The sequence below is a fragment of the Anomalospiza imberbis genome, chromosome 22, assembly GCF_031753505.1.
Source record: "Anomalospiza imberbis isolate Cuckoo-Finch-1a 21T00152 chromosome 22, ASM3175350v1, whole genome shotgun sequence".
Lineage (NCBI taxonomy): Eukaryota > Metazoa > Chordata > Aves > Passeriformes > Viduidae > Anomalospiza > Anomalospiza imberbis.
In genome coordinates this window covers 5,882,168-5,905,338 of record NC_089702.1, presented here as the reverse complement: position 1 = coordinate 5,905,338, position 23,171 = coordinate 5,882,168, and the positions used below count along the sequence as shown (strand labels likewise).

The 23,171-nt window shown below is 66.9% G+C and overlaps 1 protein-coding gene across 4 annotated transcripts in view; it reads right to left on the bottom strand.

Annotated features, from left to right (window-relative positions):
• Positions 1–343: 343 nt before the first annotated feature.
• ARHGAP23 (Rho GTPase activating protein 23) overlaps positions 344–23,171 on the bottom strand; it is a 33,974-nt gene continuing 11,146 nt past the window's right edge. For 3 of the 4 annotated variants that reach the window (XM_068211822.1, XM_068211821.1, XM_068211819.1), the window contains exons 2-24: positions 14,796–14,975; positions 12,476–12,500; positions 11,691–11,783; positions 11,234–11,312; positions 10,917–10,971; positions 8,744–10,190; positions 8,392–8,547; positions 8,153–8,264; positions 8,014–8,071; positions 7,772–7,909; positions 7,383–7,682; positions 5,864–5,925; positions 5,433–5,560; positions 5,180–5,298; positions 4,944–5,099; positions 4,033–4,111; positions 3,680–3,753; positions 3,493–3,582; positions 3,272–3,397; positions 3,137–3,178; positions 2,929–3,022; positions 1,571–1,602; positions 344–1,456 (exon numbers count right to left, since the gene is read on the bottom strand). In XM_068211822.1, the coding sequence (XP_068067923.1) occupies positions 434–1,456; positions 1,571–1,602; positions 2,929–3,022; positions 3,137–3,178; positions 3,272–3,397; positions 3,493–3,582; positions 3,680–3,753; positions 4,033–4,111; positions 4,944–5,099; positions 5,180–5,298; positions 5,433–5,560; positions 5,864–5,925; positions 7,383–7,682; positions 7,772–7,909; positions 8,014–8,071; positions 8,153–8,264; positions 8,392–8,547; positions 8,744–10,190; positions 10,917–10,971; positions 11,234–11,312; positions 11,691–11,783; positions 12,476–12,500; positions 14,796–14,975 (4,668 nt within the window). In that variant the 3' untranslated portion in view covers positions 344–433. The remainder of the gene's footprint in view (positions 1,457–1,570; positions 1,603–2,928; positions 3,023–3,136; positions 3,179–3,271; positions 3,398–3,492; positions 3,583–3,679; positions 3,754–4,032; positions 4,112–4,943; positions 5,100–5,179; positions 5,299–5,432; positions 5,561–5,863; positions 5,926–7,382; positions 7,683–7,771; positions 7,910–8,013; positions 8,072–8,152; positions 8,265–8,391; positions 8,548–8,743; positions 10,191–10,916; positions 10,972–11,233; positions 11,313–11,690; positions 11,784–12,475; positions 12,501–14,795; positions 14,976–23,171) is intronic. The other variant, XM_068211820.1, reaches the window with a different exon arrangement.

Sequence of the window (23,171 nt, the reverse complement as noted above, 5' to 3'; positions counted from 1 at the left end):
CCCAGGGTCCCCAAGGGTCTGTGACACCGAGGTTGCCAGTGGCCCCAGTGTCCCCAGGGTCCCCAAGGGTCTGTGACACCGAGGTTGCCAGTGGCCCCAGTGTCCCCAGGGTCCCCAGCCCGGGCCAGGTCCCAGCCAGAGCAGTCGCAGCGCCCAGGGAAGTGCCCGCACTTCGCTCTGCCGCGGCTGGGGACAACAGGACCACCCCTGGGGACATTCCCCTGAGCCCCCACGCCCCTCCTGGCACTGCCTGGGGGCTGGGGCACCGTGCGGTGGCACCGCCGCTGGTCCCCAAAGCGTGGGGGACGAGGTGGCTTTGTGCCCCCATGGCACGGGGCCACCGGGACCTGTTAAATAACACCAGCAGCTCGTCCAGAGCACAATTAAATACGGGGACAAGGGACAGTCCTTAAATTAAACACCGCCCGGGAGGTCACAGACACTGCGGGAAGCGCAGGGGCGCCGCGGGGCCGGGGCTACCCGGCGGGCTCTTGGTGGCCGTGCCCGGGCCAGCAGTGCCAGGCGGGGCCGGGGCTGAGGCCGCAGGCCGGGCTTTGGTGGACTCCAGGCTGCTGAGCCCCGAGTCCTTGTCGCGACAGGGTCCCGGTGTCCCCTCGAGTCCCCGCGGTTCCTTCCACTCGTTGAAGTTGAGGTCCTTGAGGCCGCCGGGCACCACCACCGTGTGCCGGCGCCAGCTGCTCTTCTTGCGGCGGGTCTCGGGGGAGTGCGCCCGGCGCAGGCGGACCCCCATGTCATCGGCGGAGCCCCGCAGGTGCTGCCGGAGCTGCTCCCGCAGCGACGCTCGCCCGGGGACCACCCAGCTCTGCTCGTCGCCGCTGGCCACCCCCACGGTGTCCCCGGCCGGCCGCGGCCGCCCCAGCTTCCTGCGGGCCAGCGTGTCGCACTGGATCAGGCGGTGCGAGTTGAAGGAGGGGCGGCCCAGGGGTGACTTGTCCTCGTCGCCTGTCCCCCCCCCGGCCTGTCCCGGCCGCGGCCGGGCTCCCTCGCGGCTCTCCGTGTCCGTCTCCATGTGGCTGAGCTCGCTGCGCTCGTCATCCGCCTCCTCCCCGCGGCTCCCGGCCACCGAGTGCACCTCGGAGCACAGGCTGCGGTCCATGGTGGACAGCGTGGAGTAGCCGGACACGATGGAGCGGGCGTCCGGTGCCGGCTCGGAGCCGGTGCCCGCGGGATCGGCGGAGCATTCCCGCTCCATCCCGGCCGGGCCCGGAGCCGCCGGCTCGGTGCTGGTGCCGCGGGGGGCTTTGCCCGGTGTCACCGCGGGGCCCTCCTGTTCCTGCTGCCGGCCCGGGCTGTCCCTGCGCTCAGCGTCGTCGTCGGTGCTGCTCCCAACGCCTTCGGCCTCTCTCCTCTTCTTCCTCTTGCGGGCGGCGGCCGAGACGAAGGGGATGGCGAGGAGCTCCCGGTGCGGCGGCGCTTTGCGCGACGGCCACGTGCCCTGCGAGTGAGGGGACAGCGGGGTCAGGGGTGGCGGCGACACCGGCAGGGACGGGCTGAGTGTCCCCATCCCGGCGTGCCCGCCCTGCCAGCCCCAGCCCGGGACCCCGCTCACCTTCGGTTTGGCGGAGCCGCTGCGGGTCGAGCCTGGAAAGCAGAGGGGAGAGGGGGGTTAGAGGGGTCCCGGCAGGGGGAATGTGCTGGGGAGGGGTCTGGGGTCTCTTTGGGGATGCTGCTCCGTTCCCCCAAACCAGGACGGGGACATGCCGGGGCTGTCACAGCAGCTGGACGTGCCAGGAGGGGCTCCGGTGGTCGGGGGGGTCCCTGGCATTGCTCACCTCACCCAGGGTGAGGAGTGGGGACTAGGGGGACACACGCGGGCACACACACAGCCGGGACACACAGCCAGGACCCCCGCGGTGGGACCCCAGCCCTCCCGCGGCCACAGGACGCGGAGGGGACAGGGACAGGGCGCTGCCGCGTCCCCGGGAGGGAGGGCGGGGAGGTGGCTCCGTGCCACAGCCAGCCACGGAGCGTGGGCTGGGGTGAGCTGTGCCCGAGGGGGCTGGGACAGGCCAGGGGTTACGGGGTAAAGAGGGGACACAGAGGGGACACAGAGGGGACGCAGAGGGGACGCAGAGGGGACGCAGAGGGGACAGGCAGCCCTGGCCCTGCTGCTGCCGTGTGAAGGACAAGGACAGGACACAGACCCCTCTCCCGCCCCGCATGCCCGGGACGGGGTTAGCAGTGCTGACAGCGAGAGAGGAGGAGGCAGAAAGGGGGTGCTGACCCTCCCCGGGGCTTTGGGAACCCCACACCCCAGAATTTGCGGGTTCTGGGACACCCCACAGCCATCCCTGCAGCGGGGGTGCCACCACAGCCCCTGGCCAACGAGGAGCAGTGTGAGAAGCATTTGGGGCTCTCCCCTGCTGGTGTTGGGGACCCTGGGGACAGTGCCAGGCAGGGCAGGGTCCCCTCCCCTCCCGCGGTGCCCCCCTGCTCCCCCTCTCTCGTGGTCCCCCCGAGGGTTAGTGCGTGAGCAATGCACCCGGGATCAGACTGTACCCGCTCTAGCTCTCGAGGAGATCCGCTGCAGGAGGAAGAGGAGGAGGAGGAGGAAGAGGACAGCACAGAGAAGTTCAAGGAAAGAACGTAAGAAATCAGTCCAACGTCAAAGGCTCCCGGTCTCCAGGTGTGGCAGCGCGGGCCCGGGCGGGGGTCCCGTGGGGTGGGCGCTGCCCTGAGGGACAAGGAGTGGCCACCGGAGAGAAAGGGGACAGGACAGGGCGGGCAGGGGGCTCCTCGGGCATCCCCTGGGGGTGTTCCCAGCTTTGGAGAGGAGGGCGCTGGGATGCACACACAGGTTGGCTGTGGCCGTGCCCACAGATGAGGGCGGGGGGGGACAGAGAGTCGGGAGGGGCACTCCGGGGTGCCAGGAGCAGAGGGGACGATGTCACGGGTGCCACCCCTCACCTGCGGCATCGCCGGGCGCCGCGGTCCTGCCGATGTTGGGCAACAGGTACTCGATGTTAGGCACAGACTGAGCCTCCTTCTCATCCACGGGGGTCTGCGGGGGGAGAAAAAAAGAGATCAGGGTGCTGCCAAGAGCTCCCCAGCTCCCAGCTGGGGGTCTGCACCCCCTGAGCCACAGCGAAACCCCCTGAGCGGGGACAGGCCTCACCTTCTCGCCCTTGTCTTCCTTGTCACTGAAGAACCAGTCTGACTGTGGGGGAGACAGGACAGGGCTCAGGAGCTGCGTCCCCATTTTTGGGGTGCAGATCCCGTCCCCCCCTGCCCACCCAGGGGTGCCACTCACGTGCTGGATGAGGGTCTCCACGATCTTGTAGCGGTCGGGCATGTGCGTCACCATGTCGGTCATGTTGTCCTCGGAGGTTCGCACCAGCGTGGGGCCGAACACCAGCGCCAGATTCCGGGGCTCCATCTGCGCCCAGAGCCGGCTCAGAGCTGCAGCCCAGCCCAGGCCGGGGGGCTCCAGGTGGGGCAGGAGATTCCCAGGACAGGGGTGGGGGCCGGTACCTTGTTCTTCTCTGAGTGGTCAGCGATGGTCTTCAGGTGACCCACCAGGAATTTGAGGGTCTCGTAGTAGTGGCCAGGCAGGTCCCGGATCTGTGGGGACGCGTCGGGTCACCCCTCTGCTCACTGTCCCCACCCAAGGGGGGCTCCAGGGTGGTGTCCCCCCCCAACCACTGTCCCACGTCCCTACCAGCTTCCGCAGCGTCCTCATCCTCTCGCTGGCATCCTCGATCCGGTTGGCTTCGATGAAGTCGTTGTATTTATCTGAAAGTGGCACATCAGGGTGTCACCGCAGGGTGGGGGGGACAGGCCACCACCCCCCCAGAGTCAGGGACCCCCGGCCAAACCCGCTGGAGATACTGGGGAAGGGTCTCAATGCTGGTCCCACTGCAGGGCAAGGAGGGACAAGGACTAGTGGCCTTGGTGACAGGGGGTCTGCGTTGTCCCTCACCACGGGTGGTTGTGTCACTGGGTCTGGGGGCCTGTCCCCAGCACGGGGGTTGGGGTTTGGGGCTCTGGCGGCCCCGGGGGACAGGGACTCACCGTCGGTGAACAGGGGCTCGGGCAGCTTTCGGAAGAAGGATTTCAGGAGGCTGCTGATGACGTTCAGGTCCTGCCACCGCTGCGGGGGACAGAAGAGGCTGCTCAGAGGGACAACCAGGGACACCCAGGGGACAGCGGGATGAAGTCCCCAAACCAGGGACAGCCCCGGCGACAGGCAGGGAAAGTCCTGAGCTACCACAGCGGCGTGGCGAGACGCAAGGGGACAGGAGTGTCCCCAGGATGTCACCTCCAGTGCTGGCAGCGACCGCTAGGCAGCCCTGCCACCCCAGGGGACGGAAACGGGGCTGGAGGGGACAGGGAATGTGGGACAGGGACAATGGGACAGGGACGGTGGGACAGGGATGGTGGGACAGGGATAATGGGACAGGGATAACAGGGACAGGGATGGTGGGGACAGGGATAATGGGACACGGATAACAGGGACAGGGATGAGGGGGGCAGGGATAATGGGACACGGATAACAGGGACAGGGATGGTGGGGACAGGGATGATGATGGGGACAGGGATGATGGGGACAGGGATAACAGGGACAGGGATGAGGGGGACAGGAATAATGGGACACGGATAACAGGGACAGGGATGGTGGGGACAAGGATGTTGACGGGGACAGGGATGATGGGGATGGGAATGATGGGGACAGGGATGATGTGACAGGATGATGACAGGAACATGAATGATAACAAGGACAGGGATGATAACAAGGACAGGGATGATGATGGGGACAGGGATGATGGGACAGGATGATGACAGGAACATGGATGATAACAAGGACTGGGATGATGACAGGGACAGGGATGATGACACAGACCAGAAGAACATTCCAGAGGCATGACAGGCATGGGGAGCAGGATGGGGCCATCCATGGGGACAGTCACCTGCCCTGCCCTCACCTCATCCTGCAGGTTGATCTCGGTGGCTCCCTTGTTGAGCTGCTCCTGCAGGCTGGACACCACCGCGTTGTTGCCGGGCACGCGGTAGATGCCCATATACTCCAAGCCCCGGTCCTCCACCACCTTGCAGCACGCTTCCACGATCAGGGGCACGTTCTGCAGGGACAGGGACGGGCTCAGGGCGTGCCAGGCCTGTGCAGAGTCCCCGAGGGCTGGCGGTGGTGGCATGGCCATACCTTGTTGTCCAGGGCAGGCTGACAATCCTCCAGTCTCACACCGAAGGCACGCGGGGCGGATTTCTTGTTCTTCTTCATGATGTTGATGCCCCATGGGGCTTTTTGGGAGCTGCTTTCATCTGGAGTGGGGGGGAAAAAGCCCACAGGATCACTTGGGATAAATGGGAAGAGCAGCCCTACAGGGATAAGCACCACAGCAGCCCTGGGGGACACAAAGCACCCCGGGTTTGCTGTCCTGGGGTGCCCCACGTACCTTTTGTGACGGCCGCGTCCTGCCTGGGGGACCGGGGCGCGCTGGTTCCCGTCTGCTTCAGGAACTCGGCTCGGATCCCCAGCCCGCGAGGGCCCTTGGGCGACGAGTCGGGCTTGGTGCCCGCAGGGCTGCAGGGAGAGCGGGGAGGGCTCAGGTGGGGCACGGCCAGGGGCACCAGCCCGGCACAAAACCTCCCGGTAAACATTGCCAGCATCACCCCCAGGCTTCCTACAGAGACCTGGGGAGAACCGGGCTGCTCCAACCCTTGTTACAAGTGCCAGGTGCCACTCTGGCTGACCCCAGGCCACGCCGGGTGCGGGCAGCTCTTCCATCACTGCCCCATCCAGGGAGCTGCCGGCTTTGCTCCGTCACCGTCACACCAGGGTGACCAACGCCCCGGGGGTCTCGGTGCCCACCACCCCGGTCCGTACCTCACTTTCCGGTAGTCGTTTAACTTCTTGCTGATAAGGGCTTGGCTGGCAAAACCGGGGTCCTGGGGAGGCAGAGAGAAGAGGGGAAGGGAGAGCTTGAGCAGCACATCCACCAGACACCCCCGGGCTAGTCCACACTCTGCGGGGCCGAGCGGCACCGGGCAAGGGCAGCACCAGGTCCCCGCTGCCCCGGGACAGCCCCACTGCTGTCCATCGCTCCAGGCCGCAGAGCGGGGTCCGAGCCGGACACAGGTGTGTCCTTCCACGGTACGCACACCTCCACCGACCCGCGCCGCTGCGCCACGCAGCCTCCACGGACACGGAGCCATCCCCACAGGATGCTCCCGACAGCACCGCAGCGCTGGGGTTTGCCCAGACAACTCCGCACGTTCCAACCCGGGGAGCATCGGTTCTGACCCGGCAGCACCGTCCGGTTCCAACCCAGCAGCACTGTCCAGCTCCAAATCGGCAGCACCATCCGGATCCGACCTTGGAGCACCATCTGGCTCCAACCCGGCAGCACCGTCCTATTCCGACCTGGCAGCACTGTCCAGTTCTGAACAGCAGCGCTGTCCAGCTCCAACCTGGCAGCACCATCCGCTTCCAACCACAGCAGCACCGTCCTACTCTGACCCAGCAGCGCCATCCAGTTCCGACCCGGCAGCACTGTCCAGTTCTGACCCGGCAGCACTGTCCCCGCCGAGCCACCTGCACCCTCGGGCACGAGGCTGTGCCACAGCCAGAGACCACTCCAAGCTCAACGCGCCCTCCAGGGCCGGAGCCTGCCACAGGCCCAGAGTGACCACTTCCACCAAAGCGAGACACCGAGCCACGTGGCCAGCCCAGAGCTGGCACTGCCATCCCGCGGCTCTGCCCATCTCACACCCGAGCGACCTCGCACAGCCACGGCTGCCCAGGGAGGGCTCAGCCTCGGCAGCACCACAGGGGCACCATGCCTGGTGTCTCTCCACGAACAGAGCCACATCAAACCAGGCAGAGCCACGTCAAACCATGGCAGGGACAGGCCACACCACGGCAGGGACAAGTCACACCACGGCAGGGACAGGTCACACCATGGCAGAGCCATGTCAAACCATGGCAGGGACATGTCAAACCACGGCACAGCCACATCGCACAGTGGTGGGAGCACATCACACCACGGCACAGCCATGTCACACCTCACCAAAGCCAGGACACACCCTGGCACAACCACACCAGACCTCGGCAGAGCCACACAGGCTCCTCTGCCACCGCACAACCGAACAGCGGCGCGGCGGATGCGGCGCCAGCCCCGCCTGCAGAGCCACGGCCCCTCCGCCGAGCATCCCGCGCACCCTGCCCCAGCTGAGGCCGCGGGGCCACGCTCTTCTTGGGAGCCACGAGCCCCCATGCACCCTGGGAGCACGGCACGGGCCTGGCCGTGGCCTGGGGAAGCAGCACAAGGCAAAGAGCCGGAGAGAGCCGAGGCGGTTAGTGCCGGGAGAGCCAGAGGCAGCCGGGAGCCCCATGTGGCTCTCACCTCGCCCTCAGCCTTGCTGTTCTCCCTGATGACTTTGATCCAGGCCAGCATGTCTTCCCGATCCTCTGCCTGAAAGAGATATTCACAGAAGTCAGCGGTCGTCAGGCGGAAGACGTGCTTCCTCTTGGTCTCGCTGTAGGAGATGTCCACCAGGCACGCTTGGATGCTGATCGGCGGCTCCTCCTCACCTGGGGCCGGGGCGCAGGTCACCGCCTCCCGCCTGTCCTTGCACAGGTACAGCGAGTGGGTGCGCAGCACGGCGAAGACGCGCTTCCACTGCCGGATGCCTCCACCGACCTTCTGCGGGGAGAAGGGATGGAGCGCCGGCCTCAGGGAGCGGCCCCCCCGCGCGGCCGCGGGGCTCCGGGCTGGGGGCAGCCCCCGCCTACCTTCCCCTTTTTGGTGAGGATCTGCTTGCAGTGGAGCCAGCCCTCCTTCCTCACGGCGCTGAACGGCACGTCCGAGAGGTCGGAGGTTGAGTGTCTTTTGGAACGGGCGTCTTCGGACGTGCCCAGGCTGTCCAGAGACTGCGAGGGGCCGGAGGGAGGGGTTGGGGTGAGGCCATCGGCACCCCCTCTCCACCAGGGAACCCTCCCCGGTCTTTTAGGGCAGCCCCCAGCGCGGCACTCACCCCATCGGTGAAGAAGCTCCTCAGCATGCGGAGGCTGGGGACCCGGCTGGGCATCCTCCTGGGGGGAGAGCAGCCCCCGTCAGCGGGAGGGGGGTGGGAGCTGGGGGGCGGTGGGAGCGGGAGGGGGCTCCAGCCCTACCTTAGGATCTTCCCGTCGTCCCGAAATGCGTTCAGACCGTCGTCGCAGGACTTGGAGCGCTCGGTGGTGATGGCCAGCAGGTAGGAGGAGCGGCGGCCGGCCTTGATGCTGCCTATGGTGGGGAGGGGGCAAACCCGCCCTGCTCAGCCCAGGGGTGCCGGGCAGGGCTCTGGGGCTGGGGGCTGCTCCCCTCTGACACTCCCAGGGCGTTTCCCCCTCCCCAGCACTCCAGCACTTACTGCAGTCCTGGGAGTAGTGCCGGGAGAGGGCAAAGGCGAAGGTGGGCGACGCGGGGCTGGTGGCCATGGCGGGCGCCGAGTTCATGGCACTGGACACCACCGAGGAGGCCGGGACGTGCTTGGCCTTCAGGTCGATGCTGGGGCTGGTGGGTTCGTCTGTAAGGGGGGTGGGCAGTGTTGGAGGGGGGTTTGGGGCAGGGCAAGTCCCTGCTGGGACCCCCGGCGCTTCTGAGCATGGTGGGTTTTGTGTCAGGGTTGGGCTGGGGACACGTTGCCACCCCCAGGAGCTGATGGGGCACCCGGACCTCCTAAATCCCATCCCGGGGGTGACCAGCAAGCTCCCCCCACTCACCGATGAAGGGGATGGATGCCAGCGAGTCCTCGGGGGCCGCCAAGGGAGCCACTCGCCGGCCTGGCCGCTCGCTCCCGGGCCTGTCCCCTCTGCCCGCGGCCCCGGCGGGGTCACAAATGTCCGTCTCCTTCACCCCCTCGGGGAACACAAAGTTCATCTGCCGCAGCGGCGCGGGCACCTTGCGGCCCGTGGGCGGCTTCTGCCGCAGCACCACCTCCTCCCTGCGCTCCTCCGGCTGCTCGGACACGCGGCCGCCCTCCGGCCGCGGCTCCCGGGGCGCGCTGGGCACCGCCGGGGTGGCCGCGGCGGGGGTGGCAGGGCTGACCATGCTGTCCCTGAGCGGGGCCACCGCCCGCTGCGCGATGCTGAAGGTGGGCAGCCCCCCGAAGGCCGGGTCGCGGCAGGACAGGGCGTGCAGCAGCCCGGTGCGGCGCTGGAAGGACGGGCTGTAGCTGCGGTAGCCGATGTAGCCCGAGTCATCCACGCTCTGCAGGTTGGGCTGCGACGGGTGCTTCTGAACCGGCTCCCGCGATGAGGAGGAGGAGGAGGAGGAAGCAGCGAAGGAGCCGGGCGGGATGGGCTGCCCGGCGGTGGCGGTGACGGCGACAGCGGCCCGGCAGAGCCTCTCGGGCGGCCACGCGGAGCGGTCGAGGTGCGACGAGAGCAGCGCGCCGGGCTCCAGCGCCTCCATGGAGCGCCCGTACCTGCCCAGGTAGTGGTCGGAGCGGGCGCGGGGGGCCCAGCCCTCGCGGCTGGGCTGCAGCAGCGTGTCGTGCGAGGCGCTGTGGGGCCAGGCCCGCGGGGCCGCGGCCCCGGAGCCCCCGAGGCGGTCGTGGGACACGCTGCGGTAGCGGGGCATGGCGTGCCGCCGCTCCTCCGAGGCGCTGCGCCGCGGCTCCTGGCTGCAGAACCAGCGCGACAGCGCCTGCTGGCACTCCTGGCGACCGGGCACACGCTGGGCACCCGACACGTCCCGGGGGGGCCGCCCGGCTCCCGAGAGCCCCCCGACGCCCTCCTTGAAGCCGCAGTGAGTCCGGTGCTCCGGGACGTGCTTGGGGGCGCCGTAGCAAGAGGCGGTGGCGGGGGACATCCCGTAGCGGTCGGGCACGGAGGATGCGACGTTGGTGGGGCAGGCAGGGCGGGAGAAGGAGCCGGGGTGCCCGTGGGGTGCGGCGGGGCGCGGGGGGGGCCCCCCGGGCTGCGGTTCCTCCGGGCGGTGCGCGGGGCTGCCGCCGGTGTCGCTGCGGGCACCGAGCGGGGACGAGGGACCGGTGGTGGCCGAGCGGGGGGCACGGGTGTCCGGCGGCTGGCCCGGGGCGGGCTCGGCACCCCGGGCCTGGAAGGGGTACGTTTTCCGTGGGTAGCAGATGGGAGGGGGCTCGGGGATGCTCTGAGCCCCCCCGGAGTACGGCTCGTTGCCCTTCAGGTAGGCGTCCTGGGAATAGGCCTGGGGAAGGGGGGGACAGGGTCACAATCCTCCACATTCCCACCGTAGGGATGCTCTCTGCATCCCCCAACCCCTGAACAAACCTCCCGTGGGGTCAGCTGGGCTGAATGCAGCCCCCCCCCACACCCATCCCGCTTTCCCACGGGGTTCCCCTGGCTCCGAGCAGCACTGGCAGCTGCCGCAGCTCTTCCGCTGTCCCCTCCCCTCCTTCCCAAAATACCGCGGCTCGGCCATCCCGGCTCGGCCATCCCGGCTCGGCCCAGCCCACTTTTCACATGCCCCTGACTCTGCGCCGGGGGATTCCCAGAGCCCGGAGCAGGCACAGATGGGGACCCCCCTGTAAAGCCCCCCCAGCCCCACGGGAAGGGGTTCACCAGGCTGGGGACAAGCAGTGGTGGACCCCAAAAGCCACTGAATATCCAAGTTGGGATGGGAGGGGCATCAGGAAGAGCCCCAAACTCAGGCCACGCTGCCAGGGCCACTGTCACCCCCAGATCCTGGCAGAGCCACTTGGGGATGGGGGCCCAAGGATAAGCCAGACCCCAAAACCTGGGACAATTCATCCTCCAGCTGAGCCAGGTGCTCCCCCAAAATCCCAGGGGCCCACCCGCCCTGTTCCTGCCCCAGTACCCCCAGTTCTGCACCCACTGCTCCTCCAGGAATGCTGGTGGAGCCCTGTCCCCAAGTGTCCCAAGTGTCCCCAAGGCACCTGCCCAGCAAACTCACCAGCTGGAGGATGTCCTCGTCCTTGGGCATGATGGAGAGCTCCAGCACATCGTCACTGCGGGACAGGGGACAGAGGGGTCAGTCCACACCTGTCCCCAGGCTCGCACCTGGCTGGATCCCCCACGAGACGAATGTCCCTGTCCCCACGCAATGGTGACAGCACCTTGCTGCCTGTCCCTGGTCACCCAAGTGCCTCAGGGCCGCTGTCATCCCAGTGACAGAGGGACAGAGTGTCACCCCAGTGACATCCCAGACGGACAGAACCTGCTGTGACGTGTCCCCATGCTGTCACCTCCCATCCTGGGAAGGGCACTCACCTGTTCTGGATCAGGGCGATCACCTGAGAGTAGGTTTTCCCGATGATACTCTCCCCGTTCACCTTGACCAGCCGGTCACCTGCAGAGCCCGGGCAGGGGACAGTGTCACCATGAGGGAGTGGTGGCACCAGGATGTCCCCACAGTCACCCAGGGCAGGGTTTGAGCAGATCCCCGCCAGACCCCGTGTGGCAAGGGGAGCAAAGGGGGACCCCAAACCCAGGAGAGTCCCCGGGGACCCCAAGGCTGCTCTGAGCACCCCAGCACCAGAGAGAGCAGAGTGCTCTCAGAACCAGAGAGAAGGGGCAGAAAAGAGCAGGAACACCAGAAAAAAAAAAAAAAAAAAAAAAAAAAAAAAAGCAGAATAAGCAAGTAATTCCCCGGCAGAGGAGGAGGAGGAGCATTCCCGGGATCCCGCGAGCAGCCGGGAGCCGCCCCCGGCTCCGCGTCCCCGCTCACCCGTGCGCAGCCCCGCCTGGTGCGCCGGCCCGTCCTCCCGCACGTTCTTCACGAAGATCGTGTCCATGGGCTCCAGGCGGCTCCGGGGGGGACCTGCTCCGTGGGGACAGCGTGTCAGGGAGCTGCCGCCACAGCCTGCACCCTCCCGTGGCCGGGGAGTCACCTCCTGTCCGCCCCCAGAGTCACCTCCTCTCCTCCCCCACATCCCCGGCCCCGCCAACCCCAAGAGCCGAAGCCACCGGGTGCTGCCGGGCGGGCGCGGTGCCCACCGGGGATCCCAAATCCCCCCCGGAGCGAGGTCGGGGTCCCCCAGCCCCGCCGGGTACCGGGTGCCAGGTCTGGCACGGCCACCCGCACCGGCTGCCCGGGGAGCGCGGCCCCGGCGCCGCGTCACCGCGCCAGCGCCGATCCGTTCTGACACCTTCACATTCGCTCACGTCACCCTGAGCCTCCGCGAGGGGACAGCGGGGCCGCGTCCCTGTCCCCAAACACCCCGCGCTCGCCGGGGGCCGGTGCTGGCCACGCCGCAGCCCCTCCGGGTGTGACATCCCGCAAAGCTCCCGCGGGCTTTGGGGACACCCAGCCCATCGCCGGTGCCAAGAGCCACCAAGCTGCCACCAAAGCACCGCGTGGCTTCACCGCCAGCTGATATTTAGGGCTGCGGTGACAACAACAGCAACACGGGCTGCGACCTGTGACAGCCGCATCACCTGCCCTCTCCCCTGTGCCACCCTGTGCCACCCTGTGCCGCTGTCACCAACCAGGGTCCCCATGCCGATGCTCACCTGCCCGGTTCCCATTCTCCTCCTCCTGCCAAAAAAAGAAAGAGAAAAGCATTGATTTGGTGGCGGGGCCGTGACGAGGGGACCGGGAGGGGTCGGGGGGGTGGCAGCCCCGCGAAGCCCCCGCGGGACCAGCGAGTCCCTCTGCCCTCCGCCGCCCCCGGCTAAAATTACCTCCCGACACCGGATCCGTGCAGCCCCCCGCACCCAGCTGCCGGTTTGGGGCCGGGTTTGGGGCAGGGGAGCGGGAAGGGGCCCTGCCAGCCCCGGGTGGCATCTCACCCTTCACACCGGGCCGCAGAGCCCGGCCGGGGAGAGCCCAAGCCCTGCCGCGGGGCTCCAGGGCAGGGATCCATCCCATCTTGGATAAATCCTCATCCCTGCCCACCCCTGCAGCCGCCCGGTGCACCCTGGGGGCTGCCAGGGCTGCAGTGGGCACTGATCTGTACCGTGGGGTGGGAATTGCACCAAATCCTTGCCCTTTTAACCCAAACCCCCCGTGGGGAGCCTCAGCAGAGCCGCGCTGCCCGGATGGGGGGTGCCGGGTTGGGGTGGGGCACGGGGTGGGTCTCACGTCCCCCCAAGGAGGGATTTGGGCACCTGGAAGGGGAATTCTCTCTCCACCAGGGCCAGATTTTTCCATGGCCGGCTGGGAGCACAGGGCTGGCCACAGCCTCCAGCCGGTGGGGACACAGCCCTGGTGTCCCCAAGGTGCCAGGTCCCCCCAGGGGGCCGGGAGGGCGCCAGTGTGAGCGACAAGGAGCAGACACCTGGCACTAGTGCAGGTGCCCAAGGAGAAGCAACATTCCACGGCCTCCGTGGGGCCACAGCGAGGCCGTGGGGCCACCGAGAGCCCCTGCGGGCACGGACTCAGCCCTTCCCTGCCCGTCCTCGCCCTGCAGCATCCGAGAGCCCTTCCCGGCCCCGGGGGCATCCCGGCGGCCCCGCTGCCAGGGCGATGAGCGCGGCGAGCGTGGCGAGCGAGGCTCCCGGTCCCCTCCCTGCTGAGTCAACCCACCGAAACTCAGCCCCCGGAGCTGGCGGGGTGCCGGCCCCCGCGGCGGCGGCGGCTGCTGCTGAACCAGCCCCACCGCGCCCTGCCCCGCCGGCTCCGGCTCGCACGGCGGCCGGGAGCTATTCCCAGCCTCTTTCCAAGAGCATCTCCAGCTCCCGGCGCTGATCCGGCTCCATCCCACGCGGCCCCGGGTGCTCCCGCCCGGGCAGGGCTCAGCCCGGGTGCCCAGCGGGGCAGGAGCAATCTTTTGGAAGGCAGTGGAGAGGTGGGAGCAGGTTTGGAGGAGCTTCAGGCCGTTCCCATGACAAAATCTCCGCGGCAGAGTCACGCTGGCGGGGACGGGACCGTGTTCCCGGCGCAGGAAGGCAGGAAGGGGTTGGAGAGGCAGAATGAGGAGCCTGGGAAAAGCCGGAGGTGCCAGAGGATGGCGAGCGGGGATTCCGGCGAGTCGGTTCTCCCCACCCTGTGACTCACTTCCCACGGCACTTCCCTGTCTGCCAGCGCCTGGGCCGTGGGGCAGCCGGAGCCGTGGGGCAGCTGTGGAGCTCCAGGGGTGATGGGATCATCCAGGATCTGCCCAGCCTGGAGCAGGGAAAGGGATGTGTGGGTCTCAGACTCTCCTCCCATCATCCACAGAAAATGGGCAGAGAAGGTGGTTCCGAATTCCAGAATTCCAAAATTCCAGGAGTTTGGAGCTGGTTCATGCCTCGGGGTGTGGAGGACTCTCCATCCACACTGGAAGCTGCTGCTGGGTGGCTCCATGGGATCTCTCCATCCTTGAGGGGAAAGGCACTGCCCAGATCGGGGCTCAGAGGTGCCAAGCCAGGGTTGTGTCCTCCCAAAAGACGTCACCCAGAGGGGTGACAAAAACACAGATCCCAGGGCCGATCCAGTTGGAAAATCCCCACCAACAGTCAGGAGAGATGGAACCAAAAATCCGCCAGCCCTGGTTGGCCCCGGGGGCTCCGAGGCGCCTTTTCCTGCCGCTCCCAGTGGTGCTGCAGCCGTTGTCGGGAGCTGAGGGATCCTCTCCGTTCCCACCAACAATCCCACATCCCAAAAGGCTCTAGGATGTCTCCAGAGGTGCTGCTTGCCCAGAGCTCATCTTCCAGCAGCTCCAGCAGCCTGGCGGGCTCCTCCATCCCAGGGTGGGATCACCACGGGGGGGCAGCTCCAGGAATCCCAACAAGGCAGGCAATGGACGCTGCACTGCTCACTCCCCTGCCCGCCCCCAGCCCCAGCAGGAGCATCCTGCATCCAGGGCTTCCCCCTGCAGCATTCCCGGGCTCCCCCGGCTCCCAGCCCTACCTTGGCCGAGTGCACGGCCGACTCCGGAGGGTACACGATGAAGTGGCGGAGGGTGAAGCCGAAGCCGCCCTGGGGGCTCTTCCGCAGCGCCACCGTCTTGGGGCCCACCCAGGGGAAGGATCCCCCCTCCGGGGGCGCGTTGGCGTTCGGGGACGCCCCATCTCTCCGGCCCGGCGTCGGCTGCAGGGACAAGGACAAGGTGTCACTTCTGGGGAACGTGTCACCCCATGTGCCCATGACGAGCCCCATGATGGGGGCTGAGCTCTGCCCCAAAAGCTGCCCCCATTCCTAAAACCCCCTCCATCCCTAATCCCAGCCCCCCACCAGCGAATTCCAGCCCCCCTCCCCCTCCCCCCCACCACTGCTCCTGTGGGGCCTTTGGGAAGGAGATGAATGGAAAGGAAATCAAAATAAATGAGCTGTGCCTGGGGGCCTGGATGGGACCCAGGAGGGCAGATGAGGGGACAGGATGTGGCACTTGGGGACAAAAGGTCCCCGATGCCACAGCAATAACCTCGGGCAAAGCCGGAAAGGTGGTGGGACCAGTGAGGCTTCCCAAAACGGGCAGGGGACACTGCCCAGAGCAGCAGACGGGGCCAAGGGGATGTGGCTCCATCCCACAGCTCCCAGTGCTGGTGCCAGGAGAGGGAATGGGGCTGTGGCACAGCCTGAGCAGCCACGGGCACCTCTCCTGGCACTGAGGAGCTCGGAGAAGCAGCCAGAGTGCCAACACCTGGGATGAATTCCTGGGTTCCGAATTCCAGGAGCTCGGAGTTCAGGATGGGATGAGTTTGGGAGGGCTCAGCACAGCCCCGTGGCTGCACATCTGGCAGCACATCTGGGAGCAGCTCCAGGGCCGAGGGGAGCAGAGGGCACTGCCAGATGTCCTGGCATCACCCAGCTCTGCCAAAACCAGGGGAATTGGGAATGTGGGAGCAGGAGGGACAGGCAGGGATCCAGGCAGGGGTCCAGGCAGGGATCCACAGGGACCCTGCCCGAGTCCTGGCTCCTTCCCCGCTGCAGCAGTCGGAGTCAGCCCGTGCTGGGATGAGGGTGTTAAAATTCAGGGGCTGTCTGGGTGGAAGCGATGGATGGGAGGGGACGGGGACAAGGGACACAAAGGGACAAGGCACAAAAAGCCTTTGTGTGTGCCTGTGCTGAGTGGGCCTTTTCGCTGCCGGTGGACGGCAGGGCCGGGCTGTGTCCCCTGTCCAGCACGTCCCACACGGAGCCTGGGGTGACTACGGGGGTCTTGTCCCCCTGAGAACAGGGTCCCTGTGCCGACCACACGCCTCTGCCACCACACTGACCCCCTCCAAAAATTGGCTGCCCCCCCAAAACCACACAGAACCCCAAACACCGCAACGGGAAAGCCGCAAAACCCCGCTGCCAACACCACAACCCCTCCAGAACCCCAAGGGATAACCCCAACCCAGATGGCAACAGGCGCCCCCCGCTCCCGGGGGACCCCCATCCCTCAGCCCCGGGGCCGGGAGCATCCCCGGCGGCGCCCGGCCCCATCTGCGCCCTCCATTGTGTCGGCCGCCGGCTCGCCGGATTATTTTTAAGCTGACAGCTGAATGTGCCCCGCTGATTTTAACCGGCACGGACAGGCCCCGCAGAGAGGGCTCGGATGGCTGCAGACATCGGCAGCACCGGCCCGCGGGGACGGGGACGTGTCCCCCTGTCACGGCCGTGAAGGCCACTCCAGCTCAGGGACGCGTCCCCAAGTGTGAGGTGACCTGGCTGCTGTGCCTCAGTTTCCCTCCTCGCCACCCGGATTTGGAGGTTTTTGGGTTTTGAAGACTGCAGTTGTGGCCTTGGGCACCCACCCAGAGCTGGCTGAGATGCTCCAGCTCCTCCAGACAGTTTGTCACCTCAGCCGTTTGTCCTCAGAGCCCTGTCCCTCCTCCCAAATTTCTGGCTCGATTTTAACCTCGCCCTGGTGGCTCCTGCCGTGTGTCCTCATCCCAGCAGTCCCAAATCCCCGTCCCAGGAGCGCTGCAGGGATGGGGGCAGCCCCTTGATCATCCTGTGACATCCAGACCCCAATTCCTATGAGCTCCTCCACCCCTCCAACACAGGTGTCACCAAGCCCCTGTCCCCCACGCCACCGAGCCACCCCCGTGGGGACACACTGGGGACAGGTACCTCCTGCCAGTGTCCCACTCCTGCCGAACAAAGGAGCGCTGTCCCTGCTGTCCCTGCGTCCTGGGGCTCAGGATTTGTCCCCACCTCTGGACACGGCACCGCAGGAGCAGGGGCCGGGAGCCGGACCCCGACCCCAGCCCTGATCGGGCACAGGAGGCGACAAAGGGGACACACCGCCACCCGGGCGCTGCGACAGACACCCCACCCCCTCTCCTGAGACCCCCCTCCACCCTCCCAAATCCTCCCCCCACCCCTCCCGGGCGCGCCCCCGCCTCGCTGCTCTCACCCGGCGGCACCGCTCGCTTCTCAGCCCGCGGCCGGGCCGGGGGCCGGGGGGCGCCCGGGGCTCGGGGGCGGCGGCGAGGCGGCGCAGGCTGCTCAGCCAGATGCAGCGGGGCTCGGGGGAGCTGCAATCCACCCCGACCGGCCGCTCCAGGCGCCAGCCCCTCCCGGAGCGCTCCACGCTCCACAGCCTTTTGGGGCTGGGGGCCGGCGGGGGCCGGCAGGGACCCCGCAGCGCCCGCCGCGACCCCCGCGCCGCCCCGGCCGCGCTCTCCTCCACCATCCTGCCGGCGCTCAGCGGCTCTCAGGCCGGGGTCGGGACCCCCATGGGGGTCGCAGCGCCCCTCTCCCAGGAGCTCGCAGGTCGGCGGAGCTGCCTCACGCTCGCATCGCCGCTCGGGCGCTCGCTCAGCGCCCCCCGAGCGACAGAGCCCCCACCCAGGCACGGCCACCCCGGGCGGAGGGAGGGAGGGAGGGAGGGAGGGATGGAAGGATGGACGGAGGGAGGGCGGGCAGCCACACGTCCCGGCTGCGGCTCCAGCTGCTGGCAGGGATCAGTGCCCAGCCCACCGCCCCCAGCCAGACCCCCGCCCCCAGCCCCCCCACCCGCCGCCCCCGGTGACACTGTGCCAGCACTTTCCCTTTTTCTTATTTTATGTTTTTTTCTCCTTCTATTTTTTTCCCTTGCGATTTTTTCCCTTTCATTTTTTTCCCTTGCATTTTTTCCCTTGCATTTTTTTCCCTTCTTTTTTATTTTATTTGTTTTTTTCAATCCGCCCCCTTCTTCCTCCACCACCCCGGGCAGCATCCCACCCTCCCCGCTTCCTCCTCTCCCTCCTCCCGGCCTCTTCCTTCCTTCCTTTCCGCAGGGCACCGGGCGATGCCGGGGACACGGAGCAGGGGGACACGGAGCGAGTTGTCACCCTCTGTCACCACCGGGGACAGCTGGGGGGGCTGCGGGACACCCCAGGTCCCCTCTGTGTCCCCAGCTTTGTCCCCCTCTGGCAGTAGGGGGTTGGGGGGGGGAACACGTATCTTGCACCCCGAGGACCAAACCAGCCCCGTGGAGGTCAAAAATATAAATATCCCCCCAGAGACACACACAGCACCTCACAGCCCTCTCAGTGCCTGTGGCAAAAAGGGGGCAAAAATGTAAAATATAAAAATATTAATTAAAAAAAATTAAAATTGAAAAGCTTAAAAAGTAAATAATTTTATAAATACTAAATACATTTAATTTTTTAATTATTTCTTTTTTAATTTAAAATTTTAAATATAAAATTTTACTAATTTAAAAATTAAAAAAATTTGGTCAAAGGACAGTTCCCAGCTGGAATTAAACCAAGAGCCCCCTCCCAACCCCACCTCTCATTCTGGGGGACACCCAGGCCTGGCGGGTCCCCTGTTGTCCCCCAGGCACAGCGCCACCACCGCCCCCCGCAGTTCTATCCGGGCCCCCTGGCAGCGCTGGGGACACGTGGGACAAGAAGCCACCCTTGTCGCTGCTGCCCGCACGGGGACAAATCCCCTTCCCCTGCCCGCCCCGCACCCCCTCCGTGCGTCCCCGAACCACGGCAGCCAAAATTTGGGAGGAATTAGGAAAAGAGCGGCACCTCGAGCAGCCGGCACGGCTCGGCTCGGGGCTGGGGGGTGGCAGCGTCCCCCTGGGCTGTCCCCTCCCGCCCTGCCTGTCCCTGTCCCCGCTCGAGGGGGTCCCGCGCCGCATTCCGGCCGTGCTGGAGGCCGAGGGGAGCGAGGCACGTGCGGCCACGCCGGGGAAATGCCGGGCATTGCTGGCATTGCAGCCCCGCGGGCACCCCCCGGGCCGTGCGGGTCACCCCCTGCTGCCCCCACCCCGCCAGGGTGATGCCACACAGCCCCTGAGGTTGGCACCTGCGAGGGGGGGGGACACGGAACGCGGGGACACGGGGGCACGCGGCGGTGGCCGGAATGTCCCCAGTGCCCCCCCAGCCTCAGGTGACACGGATCTGCCCCAAAACAGCTCCAGCAGCCGCCCCGAGGCCGGCTGGGTGGCGCGGCCCGGTGGCAGCCGTGTCCCCAAGGTCCCGAAGTGTCCCCAAAGACCCTTCTGCACACCCAGGGCACCGTCCCGGTGCCGCCACACCGGCACAGCCGCGGGAAACCGGGATGGAGAAACGTGGGAGCCAAACCCCGGCCACCAGCACCCCCGGGGCCACCCTGGTGTCACCCGGTCCCTGTGCCCGGGGTCCGCCGCTGAGCCACCCCGGGGCAGCCCGATGGCCTCGCCCCAGCCCGGGGACAGGCAGCTGGCGTGCCCCAGCTCGCAGAGCTGCCCGGCTGGAGCAACCAGCCGGGGCTGTGGGTGCGAGCAGCGCCCGGGGGGGCTTCGCTTCCCGCCCCAAAGCGGGGAAACCCAGCCGGGAACGGGGGGCTGGGGCCGGCCGGGGCTCCCGGGACAGCTGGAGCAGCGCTGGGGACAACGGGTGCCATCCTGTCACCTCCCTCAGCCCCTCGTGGCGGGGTGAGCTGCCCCAGCAGCCCGGAGGGTGCCTGGGGAGGGGTCTCCAAGCCCTGGCGGGGGGGACAGGGAGGGGACGATCCCTGGGATTGTTCCCGCAGCCCAAAGCGGGAAAGGTCAGGCGGCGCTGGCGGGGGCAGATTCCACCCCGAGGAATGCGAGCGCGCCTGGACGCCTTCCAGAATGTTCCGCTTGCACAGGAGTGTCCTAAATACGCTCCCAACGGAGCTCCCGGCAGGCTCCGGGGACACGGACCGGCGACACGGACAGGGGACATGGACAGGGACACACGGACAGGGGGACATAGAAAGGGGGACATGGACAGGGACATACGGACAGAGGGACAGACAGACAGACAGAGGGACACACAGCCCTGCTCCCTGTACTGAGGGATCTCCACATTTGACCCCGATGCCACCCCCCTGTCCCACCCCTGCCGCTCCCGCACCGACCCCACCCTGCCCTGAGCGCGGTGACATCGCCGGGCTGCAGCCGCTGGTCCCAGCTGGGGACATGTCACCAGCTGCGGCCGTGGGTCCCTGCCAGCGGCGCCATCGCCCTGGCACGCGGCGGGGATAACGTCACCCTTTGGGCAGGGACAGGGACAGCGACAGGGACAGCGACAGCGACAGCGACAGGGACAGGCAGCGCTGCCACCACCGCGGCGACACAGCCGCCCTCCTCCGGCCGCGCTTCTCCCGCACGGACCCAGCGGGGCCGGGGAGGGGGGACACAGCTGCTAATCCCCCACCCACGCCCCCCCAGAAGGGCCAGCTGAGATTAGGGTCAGAAAAATGAGGTTTTAATAGGATTTGGGAGGAGGAGAAAGCCCTGCTGAGACAATAACCCATTTCCAGGCCTTTTATGGCGAAGCTGCGATGGGCAAGGGGGTCGGGGGTCCTGCACGCCCTCCCTGGGTTCCAGGCAGAGTTTGGGGGTGACGGGGGGGGCTGCACCCCCCAAAAGAGCCGAGATCGATGCTTCCCTGCAGGCAGGAGCTGCCCGCACCCCCCCACACACCCCCGGGCAGGGCGGGGATGCTCCGACAGCGGGACCTGAGCCGGGGCAGGGGGGTGAAGTGACAGCGGAACGGGAGTGGGGACAGGTGACCACGCCGGGAGCATCCGGGCATCCCCCCTGGCCGTGCCGCAGCCTCTGGGATTAGGGATCGGCGGGAGAAAGCGTTTTAATTCTCTTTAACTCAAACCGGGGCTGAGGAGCTTTGCAGCTCAGCGGGGATTTTAGGGGGGTGCTCGCATGCTGCAGCGCCCCCCGGGATGCTCCAGGCCCCCGGAATGCCCCCACCCCAATCCCACACAGCTGGATCCCGCTGGGAATGGGGGGAAAGCAGGGTGGGAGCCCTGGGAGTGGATGCACATCCCAGGCGGGAGCAGCAGTGCTGCGAAAAGGAGGGAAAAGGGGGGAAAACCACCTCGGTGATGGAGAGAACCCCCCCAGCTGCCTCCCTGTGCCATTTCCCAGCCTGGGCAGGATCCCTCGGGATGGATGCACCACCCCTGGGAGTGTGGGAGTGTGGGGGTGACTCTCAGCTGATGCCAGCAGGGTTTGCTCCAAGCATCCAAGGAGATTCCCAAAAGCCTCTTTTCCCATGGCCTGGCTGCCAACAGCACCCCCTGAGCCCCTCACGGCACCACTGGGACCCCACAAACCTCTCAAACCTCATGGGGGACATGGAAAATCCACCAGGGTCCATGGCTGGGTGTCCCTGTCCTCACTGCCAGCTCTGGGGACAGCCCAGGATGGGGATCCAGCACTGGGGCCTGGCTGGGCACTGCCCCACTCCCAAATCCCACCCCACACCAATCAAGGACCCACATGCACATCCCTGTCACCCCGGAGCAGTCGGTGACACTGCCCAGGTGACACTGGAGCCAAGGAGAGGTCACCAACCACCCCTGTGACATTCCTGGGTGTAAACGTGGAGAAGGAAATCCATCCTTCCTTCCTTCCTTCCTTCCTTCCTTCCTTCCTTCCTTCCTTCCTTCCTTCCTTCCTTCCTTCCTTCCTTCCTTCCTTCCTTCCTTCCTCCCTCCCTCCCTCCCTTCCTCCCTTCCTCCCTTCCTCCCTCCCTTCCCAACACCAATTTTTCCCTGGACAGCATCTTCTCCCCAGCCCACTCCGGTGGCTCCATCCTGTCACCAAACGCAGCTCCCTCCTGGCACTGCCACCCCGGGATGCCACCCCTGGATCCGCAGGGATCTCATTCCTGACACATCTCGAAGCAGCAGCTCCAGCTCGCCCGGACAGGGGGCCCCTGCTGCCACATCCAGAGAAATTTGGGAACGTGGCCCAAGAGCCTCATTCCCTTTCCCGGCCTCTCCTCGCCAGTCCTGGTGCCCACTGTGGCTCTCTGGCCACGTGGCTTTGTCCCTGCCGGTCCCCACGGCTGCCGGCGTCCCTGGCGGAATTCCTGGGCCCCGGTTGTTGCAGTGTCCCCGTGGACAGCCCCGCAGGTGCCACCAGCCGATGTCACCGCGCTGAAGCGACAGCGTGCACGCGGATCCTCCACGCCACAACTCCAGGGCAGGCAGGACGCGGCTCCGTCCCTGCCCTCCCGAATCCCACGGGTGCTGGGGACAGGGGACAGACCCACGGGGCTGCGGGACACATCCCCGGACAGCCAGGGCCAGTTCTGGGGACACTAAAGGCAGCGAACCCCTCTCCACGGCGCTGTGCTCTGTCCATCCCCGCATCCCAGCTCTCCCAGCTCCTCATCCCTCCTGGATTGTCCCCAACACCCGGTGCCAGCAGCGCCGAGGCAGGGACGAGGCTGGGGACACACCAGAGCCAGCGCAAAGACGGGAACCACGGAGCCAGAGCCACTCCAAGGAGGAGTTTTCATCTCCCAGCCCAGGAGGAAGCGGGACCACGAAGGCCATGCTGGGGCTGCCTTCATCGCCAGCTCCTCCTCCTCCTCCTCTGCCCCATCCTAAAAACGGCGTTATCGGCAGCGGGCCCTAGAAAAGTAACAGGATTCCGTTTCCTGTTTTTCCCATGGAAACCCTCAAATAGAAGCTGGCCTCATTACGGCCGTTTTTTGGGTCTCTGTTTTTTTCAGCCGGGCTAACAATGAGCCATTTCCTCTCCGGCGGCTCCGAGAGGCACCTTGCGCTCCGCTCCCGCTCCTCCGCGGCGGAAAATCCGACCCAGGGAGGTCAGGGGGAGGCTGCAGCTCCTTCCAGCCCCTGCCCCGTTCAAGGATGGGGGGTCTGGGGTGGGGAGCCCCCCATGAACCCCCCCACAAATGTGAGGGACACCCTTGGGGTGATGCCTGAGGGTTTGAGAGGGCCAAATCCCACAGCCCTCACTGGATGGTGGAAATAAGGAGCCAAAAGGGGTCCTGATCTTCCCCCCGGCCACAGCGTGGACAGGAGGTGGCTTTGGGGACACGGCTTTGGAGACACCGAGCTCCGGCAGCACCC